Genomic DNA, 10,887 nt, shown 5'->3' with positions numbered 1-10,887 from the left:
GTTGGTCCGTCTGGCTGAGCTTGGGAATCAGTAGCATTACCCACAATGCACCTGCAGGTTTAAACTGGCAAAAAAAAAAATGTGGGAAATGGCTACAGTTTGGATTGTGATCACAGAAATGCAAAATTAAATATTAAGTGGAAGGAGGAGAACAAAAGACTACTGCAATTAAGGACGTCTCCACACTGATGACGGTTCTGTCGTGCCCTTATACACCCATCTACCCTCAATGTCAAAGGTCAAACTACTTCTCTAGAGTATTCATAATCCTTTTTTATTAGCTTTTTCAGTTGCGGAATGTAGGCTCAAAACTTGTCTTTTCCCATGTGATGCAGCTTAATTTTATTAGATATAATATAGATGTAGAGCTTGATCAACTCCAGATGTATTTGGAGATGAAAACAAAAGCTTCCTTACTAATTTAAATGCTCATATGCATGCAGAATGAGTGCAGACCTCCTATCATGCGAGTTACCATGAGTTACATGTTACAGCCTCAAATGATCCTAAGACAGCCACAGCCTTGTCCATAATTTAAGGAAGCTGGAATTGATTGTCCTGTTATGGACCATATAAAGCTGTACAGTCCCACCTGCTGCCTCTGCTCCAGCTGAGGGAAACCCCATCCTCCCCTGATGGGGACTGGGACTGGAGCATCAGTGTGGTTCCCAGAGACAGGAAGCAGCAGCTGTCCATCTGACCTCTGTATGTCAGACTGAGCGGGGAGGGGACTCCCCGGAAAGTGGGTGAGCCCTGCCTTTAAGGAGCGCTGGCAGAGCAATCACTGGAACACCGAGGAGTTCATAAAAAGTTCGCTCATTGGAATATAATAGTCACTCATTGTCTATGAAGGGTGTGCAATATTAAATCCGATGACGGCATAGCTGAAAACGCCTGGAAGCAGAGACATTGAATTGAAATAAATTGGGTTTTTTTATGTAATATCATCCTACAAAACACACAATACATACATTAATGTCATGTACAAGGTGATATACTGTATATATAATTTTTCCTACCATCACATCACAGCCTTTGAGGACTGACAGGGATGTGCAGTGAGAGGGATGGTATCATCCATCCTTGCTATCTCCTCCACAGAGGCTGTTTTTCATAACACACCAGCCCAATTATCCTGTAAATCACACTGGCTGTGAAAACACATCTGAACCCTCCTAATAAATAGAAAGGCATCTGGGTGCATGTGGGCCACGCACTGCAGGATGAGCCAACAAATATGGAAATTTGGCTGCACCTATAAGTCATTATGCTTGTCATTAGTTATTAGCATTGACTGTGTAAACAACAAGGAGTGAGGTGTTATATGATAGGAAGGCTGTATTTATACGACGGTTGTTTACACCACTCATACCAGACATGTATTGTTGATAACAGACATGTTATCTGTTGTAAACACAGTTGTGCATAAACAAGCCAAAGCCTGGAATGAAGGGGGGTACCTCTGAGACATTCTGCTCATTCTTGCAGCAGCGGTGTTGATAACCTCAGGTCTGCTGCGCTGTGCCAAGACTAAACAGGCAAAACACTCAGGAGGGCTCAGTGCATAAACAATGCCGAAGAGCCAAACCGCTTCAATAGGAACCAGATCCAGACGTGGACCCGGAGCTGATATGTGTTAGTACAGAGATACAGGGAGCTCCCTGTACTTCCAGCTTACATTTCAGTATCACAATCAGGCCAAGAAAAAGGGACATGGGGGCTTTTAAAAGGACCATATTGGTGAGTTTAGTTCAGTAACTGTAAAATATGTACAGGTTACTTCACATTTTGCTGAACATTTTTAATTTTGAGACTTTTGGGTGTGCTTTTTGCCCCACTGTTCCAGGCATTTGTTGATTTACAGTCATTTCTGTGTTATCGGAAAACCTTTCATTCAATGTTATATTATTGTTGTGTGTTAATACAGTTTCAGTGCAGAGTGATTTGAAGTCTGCACTGTGTTAATGCCTAACAATGATGTAACTTAGAGAAAAAAGGAAAACAGACTTGACGTTCACTGTGATGAACTGTGAAAAACCAATAGCTACAACCAATACAAGATCAAATATATTAATATTGATTAAATGGTTAGCAGTAAAGCATAGATAGTTTGTATTAAATGGACTAAAACTTACAAAAGTGCTAGTATGGTCCTTTAACATAGAGAAGTCAACTTCTGTTTAGACTGCACTTCTTTTTTTAGTACATGATAAAAATCAAGTACCAAAGATAAGAACTGACATGAGAAGACAGACTTTATTTTCTGAACTTTTGAATTATGCACTTGTTTTAAGATTCATGTATTTATCACACTATTGTATTACATTATTAGTAGGTTTGTAGTCTATTAGTATTGGTATTTGCAATGTTAGTTATTCAATAGATCCCTATGCACATAACAAACACAAAACATTTCTAATAATTGGCTATATATATGTAAATATATAATATAATACACATATACTAATACAGTGAAAATATACACATATATGTACACATATCTTTCCTTATATATGCATAGTTACATATCCCTAAGGTTGTTATTCATAAAGTAATCCATTACAAAATTCATATATACAGTATTATGTATGCCTCAGTATTATATTTGTTAATCATATAATTGTTGGAAATCAATCATTTGTTTATTAAAGTTTAGGTTGATAGCTTATTAAGATGATTTATTTATACATTAATTATTATCTGTTTGTATGCCTCATTGCATAACCTCATATTCACAAGTCCTTTAATAAAAAAGAAGTGCGTGTGTGTGAGAGAGAGGAGGGGGGCGGGGGTACAGACAGACTGGGATAACTTACATCATTATTTTATATTAAAGCCAGCTCTCTCTTATTGATCATCAGCTGTGTGTATAAAAACACGGGTCAGGCGCACGCTCTCCATCCCCAGCTCGCGCACAGCGGCAAGAGCGCGCCAATCAAAACTCCAGCAGCGTCACTAAACGACCTCTTTTAGGCGTTTTCATTTGTTTCTGTCCGACTGAAGACAAGAGACGACAACTTGTCCTCCTTGGCAACATGAAAAGTTTCTTCGCAGCCTCACAACTTTTTGCGGTTCTTCTGGTGCAGCTAGTACCTGCGCAGGTAACTCAACCAACTCTAAAACATGCATTATTGGTTATTTTTCCTGTTAAGATGATCATTTTCTTTTATTACTTAGAATATTTGTTATTTCTGTAATTGACTAAATTGTAAAACTCCATTTGAAATTATGTTCATTGTGAGTATTTAATAATGGTACATACAGTATTCAGGGTTTTCTTGCCTTTTTTCCCACAACTCCTCTAAATGTGGCTCATGTTACTGCTTAATGTGAAGCTAACAGGAGTTATATTTGAATGGTTTTCCCACTGTCAGAGAACACATCTGCTCCACACTTCAGCCTTTTTACACACTAACTGTATTTTGACTGCTTGTGCCCGCACCTCTGAGATACCATCTCTGTTTTGGGGTTTTGAGAATTGGCATGTTTACAGCCATGTGTACAGATATAGTTATTGAACCAGCTGGCCTCAGATGCAGCTGCTGCATGTTCCTCTGATCCAGATTGAGATAAAGAGGTGAACAGAATTACATACTGTATCTGAGAGAAAAGCTGTGAAAAACTCAGCTGAGCCTGAGAGAGCAGCTTGAGGTGCATCAGTAAAATTGGAGAGAGTTGACTGCTGAAACAAACATAATGCTGTGGTTTGGAGGCTCTGCAGCTCCAGGTTCTGCTCCCCTGGGTGTGATGTTGGTTAATACTCTGGTTTAGCACAGGTGTGATTGCAGGCAATTACACAGGGAATATAATGATTTAGAGGAGCTGCATTGCTGTCTGTTAGCACAGGATTACTGATGTGAGATGAGGTGAAAGAACGCTCAAAGGGAACTTTTCACCCCTAAACATTAGAAAATATTACCTCTAGTGCATTTAGCTCCTTGTTTGGGTCTGCAAGATAAGAAATCATGAATGGAAATTTGAATAACCTGAGAAGTGCAAATAATGGAAACAACTCTTGTTGTGGCATGTTAAGCACAGCTGGTAAGAAATTCATTTTTAAAGGTCCACATCAGTCAGAGTTTGTTTTTCTGTGCAGAATGATGCATGTGCAGAATTTGACACTATAAAAAATGTGTTCAAATGAATCTGCCAGAAGGGGAAAGTTTCTCCGTGCTCACCAAAAATCTGAGTTTAAGGCATGTAAGCATGATTTATGACATCACAACTGGTTTTGGGAGCCAATTGTGGTCCGGTGTGCAGCTTACACAACTGTGATGTGGAAACTTGAAGCCCTCAAGTGCACAAACACTGAGAATTTACTTTTCAGTGAAGCAGGGGACATCTTGCATCTCTTAATTAAACTTTGCAAAAGAAACATTTTAATAAGGAGGCAGGAGGGGATGTAATTTCAAGAACTGAACCTCTTTATGGAAAAACCATATCATACACAAACTATTATTCAAAGCAGAGTATTTCTATGTACCTTAAAACATGTTTGGAGGGCGTCTTTAATGGGTGAGAACAAAACCATTCCATACTTTATATAACATGAATGGCCTGAGTGGCACTGTGCATGTAGGGCATAGTAGGACTCCACATGAAGCTCAGCTGACTTGTCAGGAGGAGCACTACTCAACCTCAGTTATATAATGTTGTCTGTGAGCTTTCTAAAGCCAGAGATAAAATCCCTAATGATGTGATTAGGGTTATCTGGGATTTGATCCTGTGTTTTTGGAGCTTAACCAAACTGGAGTAGTGATATCTTGGCCGCTGCTGCATCGATTCTTACCATATTTTTTTCAATCTGTCTGTTGTGAATGCCCCAAATTAATGAAAGTGCAATGATAAATCACTTGAGTGCCCTTCTACACTGCAGTAACCTTTTCATTCAAGTGGTAAAGCTTTGTTTTGTTAGTTTGAACTCTACATACAATAAATTACATGAAGTTGGGACTCTTCAGCCACTATTTTTCACCTGCCTTTGGCTGTGATTGCAAGAGTGATAAATAAAAAGGGCTTAAGAATCAGGACAAGCCCATGTCGAAATCAAACTATTGAGAAATTCCCATTTTTACGTTGATAACTTGGGAAAAATAACAACATCTGTTCTTTGATCTACACAAGATTTGAAGACAAGATCAAATCCGGACAATGACCTCAACAATTATTTTTTTGATGATTTACAAGATTCTTCCAAAGCAACCTACATGGGACCTCATTGTTTTTAGTGCAGTAAACCAACTATTTTAACTTTTAAACACTGAACTAAAACATACTGTACATGTGACATTTCAGACTCACACATACAGAGAAATGGGGGTAGGGTTGGGGAAAGTGGGAGTGAGAGAGATGTGAAATCAAAAAGAAGAGCCAAGATCAACTTAAGACCTCTATCTCATGTCATTTCTTTATTTTTGTACAGTATTAAAATAACTTGTGGATTTGCCTTTGAAACTGGGTTTAAAAAAATAGGAAAAAAGGAGAAGAGGAGAAAAGGAAACAAGTAGAGATGAACACACTTTTTCCATGATTCTCTCTGTTATTACAAAAAACAACAAGCCATTTTAAACACAGGATGTGATGGAGCAAATCGTGATTCACATCCAGTGGCAAACCACTTTACCATTGCATTGTGTTATTCCTGCATGTCTTATCTGCATATCCTATCCTCATTACAGCTGTTGTTATGCATCTGGGTCATCTGGGTTTGGGGCTGTAAACATAAAAATCCTGCAGTAAAAACCTGAAACATTCCCCGCACATGACATTTAGAAGACAGTGTTCCCATCACTGTTCTCGGAGATAGAGGCGAGTGGAGGGAGGGATGGGGAAAGCAAGAGATAGGTGAGGAGTCAGAAAGAGATAGTTGATACTCAAAAGAAAGAGGGAGCCAAGATCAACTTTGCACTTGTGTTTCTGCTCAATTTGTCGTTCACAAATCGGGAACGTTGCCTTTGTGAGCTGGAGGCCAGGATTGTGAGAACTTACCAAAATTCACGCTGTGTCATGATTCTGCTCAGTGCTATCCTTTGTTTAAACTATGTTTATTGTGTGTTAAAAGTCCCATGAGTCAAGGCAGCAGCTATTCTTTGCTGTTATTCTTTGCATGCTTTGCTTCTTATGATAATAAACCATCGAGTATTAAAAACAAATTGAGAAATCACGCGTGCTTTTCTTGTTGGCTGACTCATTTTGCTATGTTTTTTTTTTTGCTGATTTGCAATCAGCAGCACGGTGCTGCACTCCTCAGACCATGTGCTGCATCACTGTTTATATTAGGTTATTATGAATGGCCACTGCTGTTTCTTTACCACAAGAGGGTGCTCTCCAACTGCTCAATGAACCTGCTGCTATTCTAATCCTTCATGCTCCCTCTCTTTTCCCACCTGTGTCAGCTTCTTGATTGTCTGCAGGTTGTGTATCATTACAATCATGCTTACAGTATTTTTATGACATCAAAAATATGAACTTTTGAAAAAATGTATTTTGCAGATTTCAGACCAGCCAGAAGAGGCTCACTCAAGAGGTAAAAGCTGTGCTCATGAAACTGTAATGCCATCAGAAATCGTCCTCGCCGTTAAACATTATTTAAAGACTAAAGATTGAACTTGTTTTGTAGTGATGACATTCGAGGAGGTGTGGGTGAGGAGCACCTGTCGACCCATGGAGCAGTTGGTGGACGTGGAGCAGGAGTACCCCGGAGAAGTGGAGCACATCTTCATACCTGCTTGCGTCCCACTTTGGCGATGCTCCGGTTGCTGTCACGATGAAACAATGGAGTGTTACCCTACCCTTGAACACAACATCACTCTGCAGGTGTGGAGAGATCTTTGATTTTTGAACACCTGAATGGAGATAGCTTGAGTTAACATTACACACATGGTCCTGTATTCAGCTTCCTCTTTATTTCGTTCATCAGGTAATGAGGATTTATCCCATGAAATCTATGCGAACTGTGGAACTCACTTTTGTGGAGCATCAGAGATGTGAATGCAGGTTAGTCACTGAGGGTCCATTCTATGTAATAAACACTAAATGCAAATTGAGATGCAAATCTAGATGTATATAGCGCAACTTACTTCCATTTGCATGTTTTTTCCCCCTGTTTTTAGACTCAGAAAGGATCTTCTACATAATAAAAGGTCAGTAAATGAACATTTCATCTAGCAGACTTGAACATGTCAATATTTTCATTGCACTTTGCTCTTCCTTCACAGCAACAGTGAGTCGATCAAGAACAGACCTCGGAGGAGGAAGCACAAAAAGACAGCAAACGGATGTGGCAAGTAAGTGAATGGATTACTCCCCTGTGGCACACACACACACACACACACACACACACACACACACACACACACACACACACACACACACACACACACACACACACACACACACACACACACACACACAGGTTTGCCTAAGTCACTTTTGGGGACATTACATAGACTTACATTCAGTTGGACTTACCTTAACCCTTACTGTAACCACTACTTGCCTGCTCCAAACCATCGCCAATCAAAATGTCTTAAATCTGGTTTATGTCCCTGACACACACACAAACAGTATCTTAGTGTTAAACAGTATCACAGTATACTGTGTTGCTCTCTCCTTGGCTGGCCTATACAGTAATCTTCCAAACAGTTATGATGAGCTTGTGCCTCTGTGCGGTGCCACGGAGCATAACTAATCTGAGGCCATTGATAGTTGTAACTGTTACCAATAAAAAAACGTACTCGAATATCAGGAAACTGGAAACAACAAGAAAAATAAATAAATAAATTGATTTTTATGTCATATTTTGTCTGGCAGATGGGACAGCTAGCTCATATACAGTCAAAGCTTTGTATTCATACTTTTATCCACAATACAACTATCAGATATGTGTCCCATTGAATCAGTGCATGGTACAGCATGGTTTATAGTAATACAATGGTGCAACTGGAGTATGAGTTTAACAGCGGCAAAGCTCGATTCAAGCCTTGAAATTGAATCTGACCAGGGAAGGAATACATCTAAAAGGCAGCCAAATCCACCTTGTGAGAAAGTGACCCGATGAACTTTTAAGCTCAAGCAATTCAGTCCCAGAGCAATATTGGATGCTGCACCACCTTTTTACAGACAGACACAGGAGTTTTATGTGCGGCGAGTCTGGTATTTTGTTTGTCTGTAGGCTCTCTCTTCTCTCGTAAAGGTCAAAAGGGCAGCATGTGTCACGGATAATCTCTCTACACCTCTCCCTCCTATTCTTTCCAATTTACCAAGGGATATTGTTGTGTAACCAATTGTGAAATAGTACACAATGAAGACATTGCCTTGAAGAATGATATTCCCAAAATACATATTTGGCACTGAAAAGGGCTACATTGTGAGGTTTTTTGAGATGCAAAACATGGAGGTGTCACTACTAGCTCAGTCAGTTAAGCATTCTTCCTTCTTGGGGAATAAGGAACAATGGTTTGAAATAGGTGGGATCAGGTGATAATGAAACAGTGATTATAGGGTTTCACCAGAGATGGATTTGGGAAGGCTGTGTTTGATGGGGGTCTGCACGTTGTCCCACAAAAGTACTTTATGGTGGAGCCTGTGTGGCCATGTTGCTCTCACCGTGGTACTGCACGTGCTCATGCCACACCTTCACTAATTTTGGTTTTCATTCCTTTGTAAACTATAGTTTAAGTCTACACCCCATCATCACATAAACCTTCCACCCCATTTTTAGTGGTTAAGGGACTACACAGTTGTTTTAATTTCTGCCAGACTTTTTCTTTCCTCCAGTAGATTCAGAGGGCCCACACACTGCTTGATGTCAGCAGTGAACATAAACTCAACTAGATTTACTCATCCTACATATAATCTGAGGGTATAAATATTCCCTTTTCATGGCGCCATGATGGTTTCACTCTTGAAACAACTTTAAAGTGAATATTTAGGACTGTATCTCAGTTGTTCAAGAGAACATTTTGCGTTTTCAAACTTAAATGACACATTTCACATGAGGCTCTGTTTTAAGGGACCTCTGACACCTTGGCCCCTGTAGGCAGGGTGAATATGTTCTGTATCCATTCACAGCGGTGTCAAAATGATCATTTCAGTTGTGGTTTGTGGTTTTGAGATCGCATTTGAGCTCATTCGTGGGTCTCATAACTTTCAGAGTCCACTTGCAGCTGTAGCATTGCCTGTGGAGAACTACCAGAGACAAGACCGGGATGTATTTTCAAAAGAGGGAAAAAAGTTGCTGGACTGATGATCAACTGCTTATGTTTAGGAGGCTCATCTAATAGAGAAAATAGTATTTAAACTCACTCTTGGACCATATTCACTCCCAAAACATTTTAATAAGGAATAAGATTAAAAAAAACTAAACTTCTTAAATTGGTTCTCAAGCTCATGCTTAAAGTCAGACTTAAGAAATATTATGTACTTGTATCAATTAATACATTTGAACATGAGATCTAATTGCCTAAATATATTTCTTTTTAATTTGGAGCTTGGTTTCTGTATTGTTACTGATTGCCTCTGAATGAAAATCCAGCAATACTTGAATAGAAGAATAGAATGAATAATTTTAGCCTAAAAAGCTGACAAATTACTTTTAGTGAAATTTAAAAATCTTGAGTAAAAAGACCAACGTATAAAAATAAATAAATCTCTCTGATTGTTTATTTTTGTTTTTCCAGGTGCCCGTTCCCTGAAAACAAGATAGGTCAACACTGATTCAAACATCTGTCCAAAGTTTAATTTGGACGAATGACTTTGTAGAGGTGAACAACAACACATCTGGTGACTGATCACATCTGACAAATCATCTTCTATGTATATCCAAACATCTTTCCTCATCCTGTGCATCTACCAGATGTTCAGTTTGGCATCGTATCCATGCACTATTTTCTTTTTTGATTAAACAACAATATCAAACTCATTTTGGCTATGATTGCTGTTGGTAATGGCCGACAATCCCTGTCAGCTTCCATGTCAAAAAGTTTCTTTTGTTTGAGGTTTTAAAAATAGACAGGATACAACATGTCAGAGATACAAAGATAATGGGTGGGATGCTTAAAGCTTATCAGTTGCCAAGGGGGAAGGATTAATAATAATAATAACAATATCTTAATTTAAATAGCACCTTTAAAAAGAGTTTACAAAGTGCAAGGTCTACCAAGTAGAGAGAAGACAGGATGATGAAAGATAAAGAGATAATAGATAGATTTATAGATAGACTGTATTCATCTCCATTGGGGAAATTCATATATATACACAAATAAATACAAACACATATACATAAATAAATAAGAACTAATATACAAAAACTAAAGGTTAATAAACGAAATAAAATATGTTTAAAAAAATTATGTTAAGGGGAGAAATAATTGTTCAGATTATTGCAGTGCCCCATCACTATCTTTGGGTATTATTGTTGTAAAGTCTGATGGCTACTGGTACAAAGGACCTGCTGAACCGCTGTCTTACAGTGCAGCGAGATGAGCCCCCCCACTGCCAGTATTGCTCTCCTGCTCTTTAAAGATGTTGCACCAAAGGTGTTTGGGGTTGTTCATAATGGCCTGTACCTTTGCACCTGTAGCCCTTTCTACCGCCTGTTTCTAAGCTGTGAGTGCCAAGCACCGAGCCTGCCTTCCTCACAAGCTTATCAAGCCACTAAAAATCACTTTAAAAAAATGTAAATATAAATAAAAAGAATAAAAGGCAATAGAGACTTCCATCCAACATTCATAGAGAGGCCAGAAACCTTCTCCATGACTTCAGATTCATTGGGATTTTTTGTAAAATGACTCATGCTGTTATAATTGTTATTAACCCCATTATACCTTGTGCGCAGCTATGGAAACATCTATGTGACTTCCTCCATGTAATTGTGTTATTTTTGGC

General features: G+C 38.9%; 1 protein-coding gene across 1 annotated transcript; it reads left to right on the top strand.

Annotated features, from left to right (window-relative positions):
• Positions 1-2,982: 2,982 nt before the first annotated feature.
• On the top strand, positions 2,983-9,957 carry pgfa (placental growth factor a). The gene is made up of 7 exons (XM_062437502.1): positions 2,983-3,101; positions 6,493-6,526; positions 6,620-6,816; positions 6,920-6,996; positions 7,113-7,142; positions 7,218-7,286; positions 9,681-9,957. Exons 1-7 carry the CDS (start codon positions 3,036-3,038, stop codon positions 9,715-9,717), a joined length of 510 nt encoding a protein of 169 aa, XP_062293486.1. The 5' UTR covers positions 2,983-3,035; the 3' UTR covers positions 9,718-9,957.
• The last annotated feature ends 930 nt before the right edge of the window (positions 9,958-10,887 follow it).

The sequence above is a fragment of the Scomber scombrus genome, chromosome 17, assembly GCF_963691925.1.
Source record: "Scomber scombrus chromosome 17, fScoSco1.1, whole genome shotgun sequence".
In the NCBI taxonomy this organism is placed as follows: domain Eukaryota; kingdom Metazoa; phylum Chordata; class Actinopteri; order Scombriformes; family Scombridae; genus Scomber; species Scomber scombrus.
Note: the sequence above shows the minus strand (reverse complement) of the source record. Positions and strands in the feature narration are given on the sequence as shown.

What these genes read in the sequence shown, in the direction of transcription:
- pgfa (XM_062437502.1), top strand. Translation starts at nt 3,036, where the DNA reads ATGAAAAGTTTCTTCGCAGCCTCACAACTTTTTGCGGTTCTTCTGGTG. An exon ending in TGCAGCTAGTACCTGCGCAG is followed by an intron (nt 3,102 to 6,492) that starts GTAACTCAACCA and finishes TGTATTTTGCAG; the next exon opens with ATTTCAGACCAGCCAGAAGA. An exon ending in ACAGCAAACGGATGTGGCAA is followed by an intron (nt 7,287 to 9,680) that starts GTAAGTGAATGG and finishes TTGTTTTTCCAG; the next exon opens with GTGCCCGTTCCCTGAAAACA.